At 37.2% G+C, this 21854-nt stretch overlaps 3 protein-coding genes across 4 annotated transcripts; 2 read left to right on the forward strand and 1 right to left on the reverse strand.

The window, feature by feature from the left end:
* Window positions 1-2355: 2355 nt before the first annotated feature.
* On the forward strand, window positions 2356-10650 carry LOC107875309 (probable inactive histone-lysine N-methyltransferase SUVR1). 2 transcript variants are annotated; one of them, XM_016721972.2, is made up of 11 exons: window positions 2356-2462; window positions 3544-3987; window positions 4287-4520; window positions 4656-4694; window positions 4791-5343; window positions 5871-7255; window positions 7501-7766; window positions 8447-8513; window positions 8621-8671; window positions 9923-10016; window positions 10241-10650. In XM_016721972.2, exons 3-11 carry the CDS (start codon window positions 4338-4340, stop codon window positions 10264-10266), a joined length of 2664 nt encoding a protein of 887 aa, XP_016577458.1. In that variant the 5' UTR covers window positions 2356-2462; window positions 3544-3987; window positions 4287-4337; the 3' UTR covers window positions 10267-10650. The 2 variants fall into 2 exon arrangements, with proteins under 2 accessions (XP_016577458.1, XP_016577457.1); XM_016721971.2 differs by having other exon boundaries at window positions 3544-3656.
* Window positions 10651-10987: 337 nt separating this feature from the next.
* On the reverse strand, window positions 10988-13270 carry LOC107875310 (glutathionyl-hydroquinone reductase YqjG). Its single transcript, XM_016721974.2, has 3 exons — window positions 12373-13270; window positions 11750-11999; window positions 10988-11286 (listed from the first exon to the last, which is right to left on the reverse strand). The coding sequence occupies exons 1-3, from the start codon at window positions 13167-13169 to the stop codon at window positions 11095-11097; spliced, it is 1239 nt and encodes a 412-aa protein (XP_016577460.2). The 5' UTR covers window positions 13170-13270; the 3' UTR covers window positions 10988-11094.
* A 1245-nt stretch (window positions 13271-14515) lies between these two features.
* Window positions 14516-16653, forward strand: LOC107875308 (60S ribosomal protein L23). Its single transcript, XM_047414289.1, has 4 exons — window positions 14516-14674; window positions 14759-15043; window positions 16128-16169; window positions 16435-16653. Exons 1-4 carry the CDS (start codon window positions 14662-14664, stop codon window positions 16515-16517), a joined length of 423 nt encoding a protein of 140 aa, XP_047270245.1. The 5' UTR covers window positions 14516-14661; the 3' UTR covers window positions 16518-16653.
* The last annotated feature ends 5201 nt before the right edge of the window (window positions 16654-21854 follow it).

Genomic DNA, 21854 nt, shown 5'->3' on the forward strand with positions numbered 1-21854 from the left:
GTCAATCATCAAAACTACATAGTACCCAACAATAGGAAAAAAAAAATCATATTAATAGAGAAGTATGCTAAAAGCCTAAAACTAACAACATGCCGTTTTTAAATAATTCACTTCGTATTATAAAAAGTTTACGATAGGAAAAAATTTCTCTCCAACTTATAATACAAATAAAGAATCTTGTTGATCCAAAATAACCAGCTTGTGAATAAAGCTCATTAGTTTGATTGTAAAAAATCATAAATAGAATGTAATTGTATCAGGAGAGAGAGAGAGAGTTGAGTGTATTAGTTGTATTAGTTGAATATCAATGCACATTATATCAGCTGAAAAATACGTGAAAAAGGTTATTTTAATGTTTATATCAGTCGAAAACGAACAAAAAAAATTATATCAATACATCCTATATCAGCTCAGCTCAAAATGCACGAAAATGCTATATCGGTGCATAATATATCAATACACCTATGTCTTATATATTTGCTACAAAATTCAAAACGTAACTACATTTTATAAAAAATTTAAGAGCAAATAACATAAATTTCACTAATTTGCTCCTTAATTATCCTCTCTTTCAATTTTCTTATTTAATTTTTCTCTCTCCCGAATTTTAATTTTATACACACACACACACACACATATATATATATATAACTGCACGCCGATATACATTACTACTTATGTATCTGAACTAACTGATTTAACAATAATTAAGAAAATAAAATATTTGTCTTAAATACATAACACAATTAACATTACTTTGTGAATTGTGATTAATGATTTTAAATTCAGTAACAGTTTTCAATGTCAAAATTTTGAAATATCAAATCAATTTCAAAGATCAAATTTCAAAGATCGGAATTAGAGATAGAGGAATCTTGAATTGATTTCGGTAATTACATCTGAATTGCATCCCATATGATAATATACATTGCAAACTACTATTAGTTTAATATGCAACAAAACTTAATCAAATTCTTTCAAAACTTGAAAACATAAAATAATGCTTAATATTCATACCTAATATTCTTTCAGACAAAAAAATGCTATGTGTATAGGCTGGAATAAACACAGCTCAATTTGTCTAACAAAGTTATATACATAATTGTGATACGTATAATATTGTTAATACATAATATCTATATAATTTTGTAATGTATATGTTCTGAAATGCAATAGTCCAATAGTGTCTGTTTCAACACATTTACATAACAAAATTATGTATATGGGTTGATATACATAACTGTGTTATCTATAATGTTGTTAATGCATAACATATACATAACTCTGTATATTGAAATAAATAATCCATCAGTGTTTGTGTTCGCCGCATATACATAACAAATCTAAAGTACATGGACTCATATACTGATATACATTATAATGTCATGTATATGAGATAAAGTAACAACAAATCTTGAACGATTGCCCCCAACATATACATAGCCACGATATGTATCAGGTTAAAGTAACAACACTGATGTTTTGTAGCTATGAATATGAATACAAAAGTTAAGCAAAATAAACTGCTTCAGAACAGTTTTGGGAACCAAAGACGGGATCATGATGTTTCTTTTTTTTTTTTTCCTTTCATTGAAGATTCGTCAATGACCTTTTTTCTAGTTTCTACCAACAACTTAACTTAAATTATTCATCTTAGCAGGAAATTTTCAAATCTTGTTTTTATCAAAATTAATGATTGATACAACAAAAAAGGGTGAGGCGGAGACGGAATTGATGAAAGTATAAAGTGTAAAGAATGAAGAAATGCAAATTTAAGGAGTTTTTGAGTGAATCTCTAGGGTTGAAGGAGTGTCAATTTTAGGGAGAAGAGGCAAAAACCACCGTCGCTAGAGTTTTGCTTCAAGATGAAATTTTTCAGTTTCGTTAAAATAGTGAAATTGTGAGTATAGAGTTTGAAAAGATTGAATTTTGGGGATTCAAAGTGAAGGAAATCTTTGAATGGAGAAGATCGCTAATGGAGTTTGTGAGTAAGTAGAAAAATGATGATGAACAGTTTGATCCAAACATGGTAGTAAATTCAAACTTAATAATCTCTTGAATGTAATTCTTTAATTGTAGACACTTTCTACGGCAAAGAAAAGCCTATAAACGGAAAGATAGAGTTATGTATATGAATTGCAGATAGAAATTACAAAAATGAAATATTTGGAATCAATGTTGTGATTTAGGATATTGTGTAATAATAAAAAGTAATGTTGTAGCTCTAATTAACCAAATTTTAAAATTGTAATTGTAGCCTAAATATTTGCCACGTTTCACATCGCACAAAAGGGGTTCTTCAAAGCAGGCCCAAGCCCAAGCCCTTATTAGCAAGGCCCAAATATATAAACACTTTGAGCCCCAATTCTCCCTCTCATCTGCCAAAATTGCTCCACTCAGTTCTTTGCAACAAAATTCATCTACTATTTTTTTTCTCAAATTCTCTAAAGGAAAATCGAATTGTACGTTTCTTCTTTTTCTTTCTTTTTTTTTTTTTTCAAGTTTTTAATCTCACAATTTTTATTTTTATTTTTTTCTCTGATTTGACGAAAAATACCTTCATTTTTAAAAAATTGATTTTTATAGGGTAGGTAAAAAGGAAAACACTAATTTCCGTGTACTGGAATACAATGCCGTGTTTGATATCCGCTTTACCGAAGAGGATTTTCAACTTCGATATCATCGTTTTTTTTTTTTTCAAAAAAAAAATGGGCGTGAACAATGAAAATGGCTGGTAGTTATGGTGTACTACTAATTTGGATGTTACAGTAAAAATTAAAATTTTTATTTTGAAAATGTAGATGATTAATTACAAAACCTGAGTTGTGTGGGTCTGGGTTATGGGTCATGGGTCGAAGTGGACCCGTTTGCTTTGATTAATTGCTGCATGGCACATGAAAGTTTAAGTAATTAGGAATGCTTATTTGTTAAAATTTATTTCTCAAGTTTCTTGATGTTTATGTGTTAATCTTTTTAAGTGACTCACTAAAATGTTGATCTTTCTTTGAAGTTAGTATACATTTTTTGTTCTTGGTTGATATAACAAATTTAGTAGTAATAAAGTTTGCTGTTTGCTGAGGTTTATCTGTATGACTGAGCTGTTGTAGTTCTTCCTTAAATCTTCATTTTTTGTTCTTTGATTGTTTACATGAATTCCCTTTCTAAAAAGAAAAAAGAAAAAAAAAAATAAGTGTGTCTCTACAAATTGGTTTAGATTTATCATTAAAATTAATAAATAAATAAAGAAAGAAAGAGGTCACCGGTTCAAGCCGTGGAAACAGCCTCTTGCAGAAATGCAGCATAAGGCTGCGTACGATAGACCCTTGTGGTCCGGCTCTTCCCTTCTCCCGCACATAGCGGGAGCTTTAGCTTTAGTGGACTAGGCTGCCCTTTTAAAGAAAGAAAGAAAAAAACAAGCTGGTGATGTGATATAACTTGACGGATTAAAAAAATAAATGAAAAGTCACGGTCTATTGCTAGAAAATTTCAGATAATTATTTGTATCATATCTTGAAATCTAACGGTTGGTTGCTGATGGTGCAGTATATTTGGGCAGTTCTATAAAGGCTTGGTTGAGGTGTACTGAAACCCTGAAGTTAGGTACAACACAAAGTGGACACATTGTTTAGGTGGCGCTTAGAACGATAAGCGTTAAGGTGTGTGTTTCGATGTAATGATTGAATCTTGATGATGTTTTACTACTTGGTCCGACGTTATGGAGAAAAGGTTTTGTTTTGTTAGTCTTTCTTGAAGAGATACAGAAGTTGGTGGCAAACTGCCTATGATTATGATGCAGACAGTATAGGTGAATATTTTAGTGATTAGGAATAGGAAATCAGAAATCTTCTTTAAGAAAGTTTGTCACTAATCTTAGTGAAAGTTTTAAAGCTGCATATTTGCTTTTGGACGAGGGATGCATTATGCTTTTTGGACGTGATTGTCATGGTACTGCATATGTTTCACTTATTACAGTTTATCAATGAACAGGTGCAGTTTCTTTCACTTCCCGTTCTGTATATATTACCTCCATTTTATTGTCCCCGTCTCCGAGTCATGTTTCCTTATGCTGAGTCACCAAGGTAAAACAGGAGAGTGTGGGTCTATGTAATTCAAATTCTATTGTCATGACAAAGATAATTAAAAAAACAAAACACTAAAGTAAATTAAGTCTGAGCAGTTATCCTCATTTTCCTGTTTGTACAACAGCCTAGATTATATTTTGAGTTTGAATTCCTTTGTTAGAATTTTGTTAATGTTCCACTCACATGTAGTCTGGTATGATGTAGGTTCACTGATCGATTTGGAAGTTGCTATTAAATCCACAAAAAGAAAAAAAAATGCCGAGCAATCCAAGAGTTGCGAAAGCATTTCGTGCTATGAAAGATATTGGAATCTCCCAAGAAAAGGTGAAGCCAATCTTAAAGAGTCTTGTAAAATTGTACAACAAGAACTGGGAGCTTATTGAAGCAGAGAATTATAGAGCACTTGCAGATGCTATATTTGAGAAAGAGGAGTCAGAGGTTCAACCTATCCTTTTTTCTCTTCGCTTTCTCACACATTTCTATTCTACCCTGAAATTCCATTCCTTTTCTATACAAAGCATTTTTATTGTGTGATATGGATTGATTTTTTTGTCGTTTGCATCATTTTTGCAGGCAACAGAAAGTAAGAAGCCTGAGAATACTGAAGTACAAGTAATATTTTGGTTCCCTGTGTTTTATATATTGATGCTTATTGGTGTCTTCTCTCATTTCCCTTTACCTTATCTTGGTGCCTTGTCATGTTTCTAGCAAGAGGAGGATTTGGAGGAAGAAGCAGTGGATGAGGAGCCTGAAAGACCCTTAAAGAGGTCGCGATTAAGACATCAAGAAGTTCAAGCTTCATCTTCTGCTAACAACAATTCTCGTGCTGTTTCAGCTGGGACTTCATTCAAGGAAGTGGAGGAGCAAGATGAACTATCTGGAACTAATTCCCAGGGTTGTTCACAAGAACCTCAGCTGAATAATAGAAGTGCAGCAGCTGAGTCCGAGTCTGCCCCATGTCTGACATATGTTAGAAACAAAGGGAAGCAACCAGTCTCGCCTAATAGTGCTGACAGATTGGAAAATAATGCTAATTCTTTGAAGAATCATCTCAAAGGGAGGGGAAGTCAGATACCTCAAATCAAGTCCAAGAAGAAAGGTTTAGTCCTTGGGAAAGCTTCTCATGCTTCAAACCTCAAAGAGCTGAAGACTAAATCTGACGTCAAAATGTTGGGTTCTCATGCTATCATCAAACCTAAGGATGAACCATATACTGTTGATATGCCACAATTTGAGGTTCCTCTTGCTATTATTCACCCTGGTATGTATTATCTCAAACAGCTGGATGTTGGTCCTTATCATCTCTTAGTTTAAGTTCTTCATATTAGTTTAAATTTTCTGCAGCAAGTACAGCTAGTGATTTTCTCTTTTGAGGAGCTAGGATCAATACATGACATCTCTGGAATGGTTTACTAATTTATTTTCTGGAATGATACCTTTGTATTCGGCAAGTTCTTACTCTATCAGCTAATGTTTCAGGTCTGGAAGACTGAGTAGCTCAGTCTAAAAAATATTGACACCTTTCTATATTCAAGAACTCCTAATACTTACTGCCCATTTTGCTCTTAACGTTCGTTGATGTTGATGTGTGTGGACCCTACTACAAGGGTACTTTTGTACTTCATACATATTAAGCTTTTGCGTTAAAGTTCCTCTATTTCTTAAACTCCATTTCAGTCAAATTTCCAAAATCTTATATTTGTCTGTAGTGGATGTCTCTTGGGAAGTTTCCTGGTAATATCTTAGCTACTGTTCTCCTTTCTAAAAGTCATTGTTTGGATTATGTAGAGCCATCAAACAACAAAGGTTCTTCAAATAGTAATGCCTCGAGAAAGCAGCCAGAAACTTCTGAAACCTCAGCAGCAGAACTGAGACGCGGAAGAGAAGCAAATAAGGACATTCCAACTTCTTCAAATGGACTGGCAACAAGTCATGGACTAGTAAAAGCGCAGAATGTGTGTTATTCTAACATAGATATTGCCTCCTCAACTTTTGGAGAGGTTAAAGTCTCTATAGATTGTGAGGCTGCTCTTGGTAGATCAGACTTCCATTTGCCTAGTCTAGAGGCTGTTCTGAAGTTGGTGGAGGATAAATGTCTTAAACCATTCAAAGTCCTGGACCCAAAATTTTCTGTGCCGAAGCTGATGAAAGACATGTGTGAGTGCTTTTTGGAACTGGGAACTCAGTACAATCATGAATTGCTAGAGACTGCAAATGTGGATGCAGAAAATGACATTGGTTATAGAAGCATGGCCGTAGTTTCTTCAAATGGATCTGTAAATTTAGAACTTGATTCTGGGGAGGACCAGCTGGAGAAGTCACATATATCTCCTCTTTGTAATGGTCACACCAGCAGCGCCTCAACTGGTCAAATAGCATCTGTGGAGAACTGTGGTAGTGCTCCAGAAACTGATCCGAATATTCTTGAACATGTTACTTCTGAGAATCCAGCGGCTCTGTGTGGATCTAAAAATTTAGAACTTGATGCTGGGAAGGCTCAACCAGAGAAATCACGACTCCCTCCTCCTCGTAACACTCACAACAACGGCGCCTCAACTGACCAAATAGCATCTGTGGAGAACTGTGGTAGTGCTCCAGAAAATGATCAGGATATTCTTGAACATGTTACTTCTCAAAGTCCAGTGGCTCCGTGTGAATCAACTCAAGATGAAACAGGTTCTTGTATTGTTAGAGATATAACCAAGGGGCAAGAGCAGGTTATGATTTCATTGGTGAATGAAGTTAATGATAAAAGTCCTCCATCCTTTAACTACATAGCTCATAATGTGGTTTTCCAGAATGCATATCTGAACTTCTCTCTGGCTCGTATTGGAGATGACAACAGTTGTTCAGCTTGCTCTGGTGATTGTTTGTCACTGTCCACACCTTGTGCATGCGCATATGAATCTGGTGGTGATTTTGCATATACAAAAGAAGGTCTTGTTAAAGAGGAGCTTCTTAAAGAGAGCATTTCTATGAATCGTGACGCCAAGAAGCACTGCCAATTCTTCTGCAAAGAATGCCCATTGGAAAGATCGAAAAATGAGGATTTTATAGAACCTTGTAAAGGTCATCTAGTGAGGAACTTCATCAAAGAGTGTTGGTGGAAATGTGGCTGTGATAAACAGTGTGGGAATCGTGTAGTACAGCGAGGTATTAGCCGCAAGTTACAGGTAAGATTTTGTGGTTGCGGTTGCAATGGTTTTGTGGTTGCGGTTGCAATTGCAATGGTCTTTGGTAATGTGCCTGATTGCAATAGTAACTCATGCATTACATTCTGAGGCACACTTTTGCTTTATTTGCTTTCTTTTTGAGCTTCTTAGGAATCACTTTCTTTTCTTAGCAATTACTACTAAAACAATTTTTGATATCCAGTATTAACTTCATCTAGCTTTTTTGTTGGTTTTACTTATTTCAGGTGTTTATGACTCCTGATGGGAAAGGATGGGGCTTACGTACCCTTGAGGATCTTCCAAGGGGTGCTTTTATTTGTGAGTATGTTGGAGAAGTTCTTACCAATGCAGAACTTTTTGATCGTGTTTCACAAAGCCCCAATAGAGAGGAACATTCTTATCCCGTGCTACTTGATGCTGACTGGGGTTCAGAGGGTGTCTTAAAGGATGACGATGCCCTTTGTTTGGATGCGACATTTTTCGGGAATGTAGCCAGGTTTATCAATCACAGGTATGTTTACATAGTAGGATCTCAGGTTTAAACTGTCTTCTTGCAGATTTTCTCCCCCTACCTACTTCCTTTTGGATGTCAGGTTTGCACCAATTTTTTTTATCTACTTGGTACTCTTAGGAGTTATAAGTGATGTACTTTAACTAGTGGTTCAGCTATCAGGTGGTACGTACTTAAGTTACTCTGGATCTTTTCTTAATTTTAACTTCACAACTGCTGATGAAGAGCTTTTTTCTTTTCTTGGTTATTTGATGATTCATATTGCAAAAGACGCAAAACCGCTACTTGAATATCCATGTTCAGTCGGCATAAAAGTTTCAGATCATTTGTGATGAATTCTGCTCACATTTTCTTTTTCATATTCCTGAATCTAGCCACCTTTAACTACTCTATTTCTAAAGCTACCATACATATTTGTGTGCCTAGAAATTTGCATGATAATACATTGTCAGCATCCACTTTGTTTCTCACTCCCCTTTTGTAAAGTAAAAGAAGAAATTGAGGGAGAAACAAAAGAATGAAAGGAAACTTTAACCAAAAAGAAAGCTATGCATTATATATTAGATATTTGGCAATTTACCAATGTTCAAAAGAAATATATATATTAGATATTTGGCATCACGTGTAAATATGTTATTAAACTGTGTCAGTTTGATATTTTTTATTTTGTTCCTGTCCAGATGTTATGATTCAAATATGGTTGAAATACCAGTAGAAATAGAGACTCCAGATCACCACTACTATCATGTAAGGAACATTGTGCTTCTGAATTTTCACGTAGTCCTCAATATTCTGTATTCCTAGATCTTCATACTAACGTTTTTTTGAGATATCTTGTGTGTTTCTTGATGCAGCTTGCCTTTTTCACCACAAGAAAGGTTAAGGCATTGGAAGAGCTAACTTGGGTGAGTAGGGTTTATCTGGTTCACTCATGCTCATTGTATTGTGCTGCCCTTTTATCCTTTGCTTTAAAGAAATCTGTCTATTCAATAATATCTATATATAAATTCTCTCTCTTTGTACACACACACATATACAGAGAGAGAGAGAGAGAAATGCATAGAATTTCAATTTATATCTGAACATGGTTGTTTCTGTAGAAATAATGTTGCCAATTTCATTAAATAAATATGCAAAATATCGTGTAAGTTCAATGGATTTCAGCTACATTCTTTATGTTGCCCTCATGAGCTGGGTTTGTGATGAGGTTCTCCGTTGTGGGCAGCTTATTTACCTAAATAAAAGTTGTCTGCAAGAGATTGTCATGGTTTGTAGTAGAAATAACAAAATGACTTGGCCAACCCCTCTCCGCAAGTTTGTAGTAGAAATAACAAAATGACTTGGCCAACCCCTCTCCGCAAGAGAAAACAGAAAGAGAAGAATAAACCCATGTTTCTTATTAAGAAAAAGCCTAAGATGGATAGATTCTTCTCAACTGTGAGTACTTCTACTCTAAATAATGTGATTTATCCTGTATGGTGTAGCTTGATATAAAGAGAACCGCCAAGAATTGACAAAAAAAGGGATATCTGTCAGTTAGGTATTTGGAAATTATTAGATTAGTTATTATGGATCGTCCATCTTGACTTAGAAAAATACAGTTTCATCCATTATGAGTACTGGAGTATGTTACCCTTAACCTCAAACTAATTGGGGTCTGCTATATGAAATTTCTATATTCATTATGTTTTATTTGGAACTGTAATTAATACTCTGCCTTCATCATTAAACTGTTAATTTGAGTGTTGGTGCCGAAAGTTAAATTAACTGAATTAGTTTCTTGGATACAATCTTTCTATTTTTTATCTTACTATTTTTTTAGAAAATCCTAAATTACTCGTAGTTTAAACAAGCCACGTGTATGAAAATAAGATGGTCAATAGTAATACTCCTCGAGAAATAGAATAAGCGTTTTATATCAACATGTTCAATGATTATACCAGTTCAATGAAGTTCTACAGAGAAAAGATAGTAGTCAAGAGGTTGACTCTGTCAAACTCTGCTGATGTGACATGAAAGATAAGTAAATAAGTCATGGTGTGTCAACATTTATAACATATCTAGTTTTTGGAAGGATGATCATGCCTTGATTCCACGGCGCTTCTTTTGGGTATTTGACTATATTTTCTGGACTAACATTGGATTGGTTCTTGCAGGATTATGGTATTGATTTTGATGACCATGAACATCCAGTAAAAGCATTTAAGTGCCAGTGTGCTAGCAAGTTCTGCCGAATGAAACGTCCAAGAAGTAAGTATTTTTCCAGAGCATACGGTTTATCTATCGTTGTTAACAGTTTGGATTTGCAAATCAAAGTTTCCATCTTGCTTTGCTAGTTGGACACCATTGTTAACTAAAGAATATTTATCTTCAATCAGCCTAAGCTATTATTTTCAGTATTCGATCAACTAAGTGGTCATACATTCATAATCCTAGTCAAATTTCATGCTCTCAAGTGTCATGCTATCCTGCAGGACTCAGACCAAGGAGAGGATGGTGATTATTTCCGAGTAACTTATGGCTGATTTCTGGCCTTGGGTGATATCCAGAAAGCTGTTATGACTGGAAGTTCGAAGGCTCCGTGATTATCTAGAATCTTTGAAGGGTTCTGGTGAACTTGTGTACTTGTATACACTGCACAAGGGCTAAGATGGTTGTATTTGCAGATCATATGGCAAATAAGCCTTAGATTTGCTCCCTTCTTGTTGTATGTTAGGATCTTTCAGTACATTTGACTAGCTGCCGGAGAACTTGGCTTATGTTGCCCACCATTGCAATATATGGTCTTGGCCTTGGCCATGCGTTAAGCTTGAGGACACACAACGTTAGTTTTTGCCCTCTCATTCTTATGCCTACATAATTGCAGCTTGCCAAGTTCTTTCCATTATAGCTGTCCGCATTATTTGTCTCTATAAATTGAAATTAATCATGCTGCCATTTTCATTTTGCTCATCGACAAAAACTTCCATACTGAATGGCAACACAAGAACTTCACTTGGTTCATCCGACTTACCTGTATGTAAAGAAAATCAACCTGATTCTTGAATAATCCATACTCTTTCTTTTCCCTTTTTGTAGGATAGACCATAATTTCGATTTCACGTGTGAACAATTCGTCAATATCTTGTTCATTTGGTTACAGAGCTACGGAAACATTGCATCCATATCTTTTTTTACATGCCTCCAAGGCAGAGGCAGAACGCAATGGAAGATGTAGTACGTCGACAAGAAGTGCACTCGAACTCTATATATACAATTGTACATACAAATAAGTATATACGCATACACAAAATCGATAACAGAATGTGTGATGTCTTCGCCTTTGAATTCAAGAAACAGAGTGTTGCACAACTTTTGAATCCAATGACAAGGAGTCTCTATTATGAGGCTTTGAGAGCACTTCATCCTCACAACCACTAGGCATAATGGGATTAATGCCCCCTGGATTCAATGGGAATAGAATCTTGTAGTAACCTTCCATTATTTGTCCCATATTGCAAGTTTCCGCAACCTTCGGTATCTGCTCAACAGTAAAACACTTCTTAAGCATATGTGACTTGTCATCATTAGTTCAAATGATCAAGTACTTTCTTTTTGATAAGTAGTTTTTTGCAAAACGATGACAACATTTGGAGCAGTTTACGAGCAACAATTAACCTACTATTACTCCCCGGCATAGATACTGAGATTGAATAACTTTGGCTACAACGACTAGAGCTGATGAAATGTCTTTGTAGGGACCTAGCCTCTATTCTCCTATCGTTGTCATTTACTTCATTGATCGTAGGCCACACCCTTGGGTTATCTTGGATTTGCAGCACTTCATTAGCAAAATCACCAAACCATTTTACTATTTATCATATGTAAGTGAAAAATGTTTAAATTTACTATAAATGGGATACTCCGATTTGTATAGTCTCTTTCTTTATCCTATTCTGCTCCTTTTCCTACATCAAACACACGCGAGAACGGAATTTAAGTACCTGATAAATGTCTCTGAGATATCCATGGAGGTTGGTGAATTCAATGAGCTTCCTCTTGGTGCATTTGAACAGGACATTATAGACCAGATCGAATCGAATCAAAGTAGTGAACAAACACACATCTGCAAGTGTCAAAACATCCCCACACAAGTACCTTGAACCCCCCAAATGATCCTCCAACATTTCCAGTGTTCTGAACAATACTTCTGCTGCCTTATCGTATGCTTCTTGACTTTGTGCAAATCCACACCTACATGAACGTAAGAAAGGCACACTACTTTATTATCTTCAGAATAGAGAGCCCCCTCTTCTTCGGAATTCATACATCAAATTGCGAGCAACAGTAATGAGATTTCCTAATATCGCTAAGAAAAAATTTACAACAGAGCAGAGTATACTCAACATTCAATGCGAGTTAATTCAACCAATCTTGGTAAAGCAAAGTCAGCCAGTACTTTTGCTTGTAGGTCGTAGAATATTACTCGATACAGATTAACTGAAGTGCAGGTAAAATAAAAAGTACTAGTATACTCCTTTTTCCAAAATTACACACTAACTTTTTATCCATTACATCTATACTTTTGCCACTATCACATAAATTAAAACGAAACGAAGCAAAGTACCTGTACACGCCATTATTAATGTTTGGATAGATTATATCGTTCCACTTCCGAATCTCTTCTTTCAATGCAGGTGGTGAAAGGTTCAATTCAGGATTCCCTGCAATTCCATTCAAACCCGAATTGAAAAATTCAATAATATCATAACTCTCGTTACATAAAACTTCCTTCTTCTCTACGTCCCACAACATCGGTACAGTCGATCTACCACTATAACCTCCACGTCTCAGATTATAAACCTCTCTCAGTGTTTTACACCCATTAGCTATATCCAGACCGGGAACGACCTTCTCCTTAGCCGGGTCGGGCCAAACCCGAAACTCCCATGAGCCGTCAATTCCGGGTGAAGCAATTGAAACGGGTATAGAAGTTTCCAGACCTTTCAGAGCTCGGACCATTAGAGTTCTGTGGGCCCATGGGCAGGGAAGGCCCACGTAAAGGTGGAGGTTGTTTGGAGGGGAATTCGATTCGTACAGGCGAAATTGAGAAGCGGGTCGGGTGTAGGATCCGGAAGGGTCGGATGGAGCGAGCTGGGACATCATGAGCTGCCACGTGGCGGACCAGGAAGAACGGACGGTGGAGATGAGGAGCTGTGGTGGGAGTGATTGACCCCATAGGAGTTTGGTTACTGTGTTAATGAGATTAGCAGTACTGGTGGTGTTTGGGTTTTGGTTAAGTGACATTTTTGGAGTTGATGTGTGTAGCTTAGAACGATGAATTTTAGTGTGTTTGTGATTTTTTGAGATTGATGGAGGAAAATGAATGGAGATAAAGGAGGAGGAGACATGAGTAGAGTACATTTTTGTTGTTTTTCTGGTGTTACACAAGTTTTAAGGAAATTTGGAGGGGATGAAGCTGTTATTATACATGCATAGCGTTATTTGATGTTTGGATATATACTAGGATAAAATTTGATAATTAATTATATTTTTAATATGTTTTAAGACTTTTTAAGTTGTTACTTATTATAATCTATAATGTTTTTTCGACATTGTAATTTACTTCCTCCGTTTAAAAAAAAAATAACTTATTTTGATTTGACACAAAGTTTAAGAAAATAAAGAATACTTTTGAATCTTGTGGCTTTAAATTAAAATTATGTCAAATGTACCAAAATGTCCTTTAATCTTATGGTCCTAAATATGTCATGTTGAAAGTTGAAATTAAAGTATTATTAAAAAATGAAAGAGATCATTCATTTTGAAAGGGACTAAAAAAGAAAGTGGATCATTCTTTCTTAAATGGAGAGAGTACTATTTTAAGTTGTTTGCTATTGTAGTTTATAATATTCTTCTTGTTCAAACTTTTGTGATATTGATAATTAATTTATATTTTAAAAGTAATTTAATTTTTTAATTATTGTAATTTTTAATATTTTATATATTCAATTTAAGCGACACTGAAATAATTTCGAAAGTCAATCAAATATCACTACTGAAATGATTGAGACGTTTTTAAAATTTAAAGTTATAATTTTTTTATATGAATATATGTAATTAGAAATCAAATGAAGTATGGTTACCGAATTACCATACCGTAAAATATCAAAATCAAATTTAAAAATACCGAACTAATTTAGTATGATAATGATATTGTTCTTTTAGATACCAAAAATCGAAATTACCGCACTGAAATTTAAAATACCGTACCGTACCATGCCACCCCTACTCCCTGCTCTTCACCATAAGAAAAATCTTTTCATTATATTTCAAGAGTAGTCAAGAGGAAGCACGATGAGTTCGATTAGAAATAAATTGACTAAGAAGTAAAGCATACAACAATGAATTAATTTATTCAATAAGATTTGTTTGAATCGAATCAAGATGAGTCGGACTAATCTGAACTCTCGCTCGGATATAAGATTCTCATCGCTGACAGATGTCTCATGCCACATTTTGTGAATAACTATGTTTAAAAATTAATATATAGCGTTGAATACATATGAGATTTGTCACGTAAAATACATGCATATATTTGCTCAATTTTATGATAGTTTAAGTATCTATATATACACATTCAGAATTTAAGGAATAGCATAATATTAGTTAATAATTTTCAGTATTTATTATATGTTGAAAGTAAAAGGTGAAAGAAGAAAAATCAAAATATTCCTACATTGGACCATAAAACAGGCCTGATTTTCAATCACAAATGGGCCTAACAAGCTTCAGACAATCATAGGACCAAAGCCCAGTAACATAACCTGCATATAAAATCCTAAATCCAGCTACCATTCCTCTCATTGTTAGGGTTTTGGAGCTAGAGAGGAGCAGCTGAGCAAGGCCGGCTACAATGTCGAAGAGAGGTATAACAACTATCAATTCTCCAATTATTGCTTAATTTAATCTTAATCTTAATTATGATTCAATTTCTGTAAATGTACCTGTAGGTCGTGGAGGTTCCGCGGGGAACAAATTCAGGATGTCACTGGGTTTACCGGTGGCAGCTACCGTCAACTGCGCCGACAACACCGGAGCAAAGAACTTGTACATCATTTCAGTGAAAGGTATTGGTGCAAGGCTTAACAGGTTGCCATCAGCCTGTGTGGGTGATATGGTTATGGCTACAGTAAAGAAGGGGAAACCTGATCTCAGGAAAAAGGTTATGCCTGCTGTCATTGTTCGTCAGCGTAAGCCGTGGCGCCGAAAGGATGGTGTTTTCATGTACTTTGAAGGTATATTTGCTATTCACTGACTGATTTTTTTTTTGTTGCATATTGGGTTTGCCTAGATATGAGTGCTTCATTTCAAAAAAGATAATTTTTAGTCAGTCACTGTTTTGTGAGTAATACTACTAGTTTATGGTGTGTTTGCTGTGAGTTTTTGTTGAAAGGATTTTACCTTGATAGTCATGTAATAATGTTAACGCACCCGTATGTGATCCTCTGAAAATGCGCTACTTTTGAAGTATTTAGAAGAGTTCGAACAACTTAGTTTTAGTGTGTTGAATTAAGCATAAAGCTATGTATGTTTACATACATCGGATCTCTAATTATGAGTATTTCAATTTAAAAAAAGACAAGTGTTAATCTGTCACTGTTTTGTTAGTTATATTACTAGATTATGGTGTGTTTGCTACGAGTTTCTGTTGAAAACATTTTACCTTGGTAGTTATGTTTTAGAGCGGAGTTGCTCTGGCTCTCCAAAAAATGTTGTTGCATCTGTATCGGATCCTCCGAAAATGCACTACTTTTGTAGTATCCGACGCACACCCGATGACATTAGCGAAGAGTCGGAGCAACATAGCTTTGGAGTGTTAAATTAATTATAAAACTATTTCTGTTTATTTTATGAGGGTTGAAGTACATTTTAGGAGGATGGATAGTGTTTTGGGTTATATTTCCAAATATTGAAGGATCAGAACAATGTCTTAGGTGGTAGTTGAAGCAAATGATGATCTAGAGTAAGAGTTGGTACATTTGTGAGGAGATTCTGCCGATTGTGAGGAATTCATTGTTTCCTTTTTGTTTGGAAACTTGTCTGTTACACGGATACATTATACACTTCAAGGTAACAAATGAAATCATTTTGCATGAAAATAGAGTCTTGGGTATGACTTACGCACTTTTTATTGGATTAATGTTTTTCGGCTCTTGTATATAATATTGTATTGATTACTTGTAGTTGTTGAAGAAAATGTTATTTTTGTGTTCTTTAGCAAAGTCACATTAGCAATTTGTTTGAGCTGCTTTTGTAAGTATCTTGCAACATATATTAGAATTTAGCTTCTGATTCTTTGCTCCTTTTTTCCTAATACAGATAATGCTGGTGTTATTGTGAATCCCAAGGGCGAAATGAAAGGTAACTTATATTTACTCGCACAGATTGTTTTGAGGCCATATTACGCTTATTTAACCTTGTGTTTGTTTTGTCACTAGCTTTATTTAAATGCGTTGATCTGTCTTTGTTAATGTGCTTGAGCAATTTGTCGTTCTGGTCAACAAGTCCTTTGACTATCTTTTCATAATTTGATGGGATCCTGATTATTCAGTAGGGTTATTCTAGAAATCAAATTTTGCAAGCTGATGATTCTATGCTTATTATGTGCTGTTTTTGTCTTGGGTAGGATCTGCTATCACAGGTCCTATTGGGAAAGAGTGTGCTGATCTTTGGCCTAGGATTGCAAGTGCTGCCAATGCTATCGTGTAGAAGAGTAGCCTTTCAGCAGTTTGAAATTCTTGTTTTTGATGGTTAATTATGTTTTTGGATATCAGATTGTTGTCTCATTATGGGATTGGTTTGAGAATTTTGCATCTAAAATACATAGCTATTGCCTGTTCTTCTATTTAGAAAGTTTGCCAATTGCCTCTTTTCAGGTGAATTTAATCTCTTCTTAAATCATAAAATTTGGACTTGGATAAATTCAAGTTGAGCATTCATTGAGATCACTTGAACATCTAAACTTCAATGTTTAGGATGATTTTGAGATCTGAGTGATGACTCTACTCTTCTCTACTTTATATATGTGCTCATTTTCATTTCTATTTAATGCAAAGCTCCACTCAATTTAGATCAACAATGGGTTAACTAAGTGGTATAGAATCCTCGTTGTGAGTAATTTTATGGTTGAATATTGGTTCTTACTCTCAGAGAAATGACTTTTATTCATGAATCCATGCTGACGACATAAAAATATTTTGTTTAGTAACATAGTGCAAGTTAAAAATGAGACGAAGCTACTATGGAATATCACGAGACTTTAGCCAATTTTAATGAGTGTTTCAGACATGATTGCTCACCTTGTTAAAATTGTTACTACACTTGTCGTTAATCGCACATGAAACTTATTTTTCAAATTTGAGCTTATTTGAAGTGAATTTGAGAGCCCGTTTGGTCATGAAATTTTTTTCCTTTTTGTGTTTGGTCATGAAAATTTGGAAAATAATTTCGAAATTTTTTTCTGAAAAAGGAAAAATAGGTTTTTGGTGTTTTCCCAATTTTTCAATTTTAATTTCAACATTTATTATTATTACATATAATCCCAATCTTTTAAATTTTTAATAGCATTACTTTTTCAATATTATGTATATGACAGTTTTAAAGAATAAGATAATTATAATTTCAAATTTAATGCTATCCTAATTAATATATATCTCTTTTTCTCTCTCATCATTAATTTTCTCCTTTATTTAAGACATTATTTTACTGTTAATGATCCTAATTACTATAATATAATAATAATAATTTTTTTGTTTTGATACAGACGTTTAAGGAATTATAGTCGTGTAATTAATAATTGGATAATCGTTTTCTATATTTATGCAATTAATAAAGTTGTAGCAATCTAGCAGATTAGTTTACCACTATCACAAATTATTCTCATTTTTAATTTAATTATATATATTATATTGTGTACATCTTTATTATATTATTTAAATATAAACAGTTTATACCATATATATGTTAAAAATATAAATCGGTGATACATATTTTTCATAAAAAAATATGTTCAATTTAACAAATTTATACCTTAAACTGCAACTGTTACATTTATATATCATAATACTTGGTATCTTTATACACAAAGTATTATATTTATACCCATAATTATATAAAGTATTATATTTATAACATAAATATACAAAGTATGTTATATATGAAGTTTATACCAGGCATATATCATATACACACATATATAAATATGCAAAGTATGTTTTACATAGAAATAATTTATTCACACATAGTAAAATCTTTTATGTATAAGAAAATTAAAGAAATAAATTAGTGACACCCTAAAATTTAATAGCAACTCATCATTTCCTATTTTTAGGAACAAACAACAACAACAACAACAACAACAACAAACTCAGTGTATTCCCACCTGGTGGGGTCTGGGGGGTAGGATGTACGCAGTCCATACCTCTACCTCTGAAGAAGTAGAAAGGCTGTTTCCGATAGACCCCCGGCTCAAGACACGCGGTACCACACAAACACATAGTAAAGCACAGCACAAGGTTACAAGATTACATAACATAAATACGACGCCCATAAGTAATCTAAAACAGAGGAAAACACACAGATTCATAATAAAACATGGGACACGGACTCCTAACAGGAATAAACCCCCACCAAGTAGTTCCCTACACTAGCGACTCAGACTGGCCCTAGTCCTCTGCCCTGATTCGCGTCCTCCAGACCTTCCTAGCTAGGGTCATGTCCTCGGTGAGCTGTAACTGCTCCATGTCTCGCCTAATCACCTCCCCCCAGTACTTCTTTGGCCTACCCCTACCTCGCTTAAAACCATCCAACGCTAGCCTCTCACACCTACGGACCGGGGCATCCATGCCCCTCCTCTTCACGTGTCCGAACCATCTCAATCGGGCTTCCCGCATCTTGCACTCCACTGGTGTCACACCAACCTTCTCCCGGATGTTCTCATTCCGAACTCTATCCCCTCTAGTCAGCCCACACATCCAGCGCAACATCCGCATTTCTGCCACCCTCATCTTTTGGATGTGGGAGTTCTTAACTGGCCAACACTCCGCTCCATACAACATGGCCGGATGGACTACCGCCCTGTAGAATTTGCCTTCAAGCTTAGGCGGCACCTTCTTATCACACAGCACCCCCGACGCGAGCTTCCACTTCACCCATCCCGCCCCAATACGGTGCGAGACATCCTCGTCAATCTCACCGTTACTCTGGATCACAGACCCGAGACACTTGAAACTCTCCCTCTTACCTACCTCCTGTGATTCCAGCTTCACTACTACCCCATTCTCCCGCCTCACGTCATTAAACTTGCATTCCATATACTCCGTCTTGCTTTTGCTCACCCCGAACCCTTTAGACTCAAGGGTTTGCCTCCACACCTCTAATTTGTCACTCACACCCCCTCGAGTCTCATCTATCAGAACTACATCGTCTGCAAAAAGCATACACCACGGCACCTCCCCTTGAATACGCCGCGTCAACACATCCATCACCACTGCAAACAAAAAGGGACTAAGAGTAGATCCCTGATGCAACCCTGTCCGGACCGTGAAATGTTCTGAGTCTCCTCCCGCCGTCCTCACCTTAGTTTTCGCTCCATCATACATATCCTTGATTGCTCTGATATATGCCAGCGGTACTCCCCTCACCTCCAAGCATCTCCAAAGCACCTCCCTGGGGACTTTGTCGTAGGCCTTCTCCAGGTCGATAAACACCATGTGCAGGTCCTTCTTCCTCTCCCTATACTGTTCCACCAACCTCCGTACCAGGTGAATTGCCTCCGTCGTCGAGCGGCCAGGCATAAATCCAAACTGGTTTTCTGAAATAGACACTATCCGTCTCAGCCTCACCTCGACCACTCTCTCCCAGATCTTCATAGAGTGACTCAATAACTTAATCCCCCTATAGTTGTTGTAACTCTGAATGTCCCCCTTATTCTTATAGAGAGGTATCATGGTGCTCCACCTCCAAGCCTCAGGCATCTTTGCCGTCTTGAAGATTTCATTAAACAATCCCGTCAACCACCTAAGACCAGCCTCTCCAACAAACTTCCAAAACTCGACCGGTATCTCATCCGGCCCCGTCGCCCTACCCCTTCGCATTCTGCGAACAGCCTGTCTAACCTCTTCTACCTTAAAACGTCTACAATAGCTAAAATCCCGACACTCCTCTGAGTGCTCCAGTTCCCCTAACACAATAGCTCTATCCCCTTCGTCATTCAAGAGCCTATGAAAGTACGACTGCCATCTATTCTTAATGTGGCCGTCTTCCACCAACACTCTACCGTCCTTCCCCTTAATGCACCTCACCTGATCGAGGTCACGACCCTTCCTCTCCCTAGCCGTAGCGAGTCTAAACAACTTTTTCTCCCCTCCCTTCCCCTGTAACCCTGCATACAGGCTCTCAAAGGCGGCCGTCTTAGCTGCTGTGACTGCTGACTTAGCCTCCTTCCTCACTAGCTTGTACTCTTTCCTGTTTACCCGCTTCTCCTCTTCGTCCTTACTCTCCACCAACTTGGCATACGCCCCTTTCTTGGTCCCCACTTTCTTCTCCACCTCTTCATTCCACCACCAATCCCCCTGATGGTGCCCGGCCCGGCCCCTAGAAACCCCCAACACCTCACTTGCATTCTCCCTGATGCACCCAGCCGCCCTATCCCACATACTATCCACGTCTACCCTACACTCCCACACCCCCATTCCCGCCAACTTCTCCCCTATCTCCCACGCATTCACTGGCGTCAAGCCGCCCCACTTAATTCTAGGTCTACACTCCCTACTCCTCCTCTTTCTATTCTTCTTTATACCCAAATCCATAACCAAGAGCCTATGCTGGGTCGAAAGGTTCTCACTCGGGATGACCTTACAGTCCTTACACCATGCCCTATCCCCTTTCCTAAGCAACAAAAAGTCAATCTGGGTCCTGGCTACCGCGCTTCGAAAGGTGATCAGGTGCTCGTCCTTCTTCGGGAAGCCCGAGTTCACCACCACCAGCCCAAAGGGCCTCGCAAACTCCAATAGGGTAGCCCCCTCCTCATTTCTCTCCCCAAAACCAAAACCACCATGCACATCACCAAAGCCTCCCGGTAGCGCCCTGATGTGCCCGTTGAAATCTCTTGCTACAACAATCTTCTCCGAGCTAGGCACGCCTCTCACCACCTCCTCCAAAGCCTCCCAAAACCGCATCTTCTCCTCCCCCTCCGATCCCACTTGCGGTGCATAGGCACTACACACGTTCAGGGTAAACCCCCGAATGACCAACTTAATAGTCATCAACCTATCGTTGATCCTCTTCACCTCTACTACCTGACCTCTAAGCTCTTCATCCACTAAGATGCCAACTCCATTCCTACGCCTCTCGCTCCCAGAATACCACAACTTGTAACCATCCACATCCCTAGCCTTAGACCCTACCCACTTGGTCTCCTGAACACACGCAATGTTGATCCTCCTCTTCCTAAGGGTCTTCACAAGCTCTATGGACTTGCCCTGCAGGGTCCCTATATTCCAAGACCCAACCCTCAGCCTACCGTCACTACCCGCACGCCCTCCACTACTCCCCCCACGGCCAAACCTTGGCCTCCCTCCCACTCCCGCCCTTTCCTCATCCCCCGCCCCCACCACGGCCCCTCGCCCCAACCCCCTCGGACATGACCCTATCCACCCATTACTGCCCACAGCCACAACTAGACGAAAGTATAAGAGAATATAAAGATAATATAAAGATATAAAGACATAAACGATGGTAATAGCAAAGCAGCAGCAAGTAATACAAGGCTCACACAAATTCAAAGAAATATTCCAGCAACCAAACTATACTCAATTACTAGTATAATACGAAGAATGAAAGAATGCAGAATGAAGAATGAAATAAGCAAAGGTTAGAAGTCACCAGATTTCGCTTGTAGACCAAGCCGGCAACCAAGCCCCGCGTCGACCTGCTGCCGGGGGATTTCGCTGCTGAGATGGATCTGCGGCTGCTGGCGACCGAGCGGCGGTTGCGGCTAAAGACCGAGCTTCGACTGTTGCACTGTTGTAACGGCGCCGGAGGAGG

Source organism: Capsicum annuum, chromosome 6, assembly GCF_002878395.1.
Source record: "Capsicum annuum cultivar UCD-10X-F1 chromosome 6, UCD10Xv1.1, whole genome shotgun sequence".
In the NCBI taxonomy this organism is placed as follows: Eukaryota; Viridiplantae; Streptophyta; class Magnoliopsida; order Solanales; family Solanaceae; genus Capsicum; species Capsicum annuum.

Bases quoted from the DNA above. Each gene is read 5' to 3' on its own strand.
- LOC107875308 (XM_047414289.1), top strand. The intron at 15,044-16,127 runs GTATATTTGCTA...TTCCTAATACAG, and splicing joins TGTTTTCATGTACTTTGAAG to ATAATGCTGGTGTTATTGTG. The intron at 16,170-16,434 runs GTAACTTATATT...TGTCTTGGGTAG, and splicing joins TCCCAAGGGCGAAATGAAAG to GATCTGCTATCACAGGTCCT.
- LOC107875309 (XM_016721972.2), top strand. From the start codon at position 4,338: ATGCCGAGCAATCCAAGAGTTGCGAAAGCATTTCGTGCTATGAAAGAT. The intron at 4,521-4,655 runs GTTCAACCTATC...TCATTTTTGCAG, and splicing joins TTGAGAAAGAGGAGTCAGAG to GCAACAGAAAGTAAGAAGCC. The intron at 10,017-10,240 runs GTAAGTATTTTT...GCTATCCTGCAG, and splicing joins CCGAATGAAACGTCCAAGAA to GACTCAGACCAAGGAGAGGA.
- LOC107875310 (XM_016721974.2), bottom strand. From the start codon at position 13,169: ATGTACTCTACTCATGTCTCCTCCTCCTTTATCTCCATTCATTTTCCT. The intron at 12,000-12,372 runs GTACTTTGCTTC...ACGTTCATGTAG, and splicing joins ATTAATAATGGCGTGTACAG to GTGTGGATTTGCACAAAGTC. The intron at 11,287-11,749 runs GTACTTAAATTC...ACTGTTGAGCAG, and splicing joins ATCTCAGAGACATTTATCAG to ATACCGAAGGTTGCGGAAAC.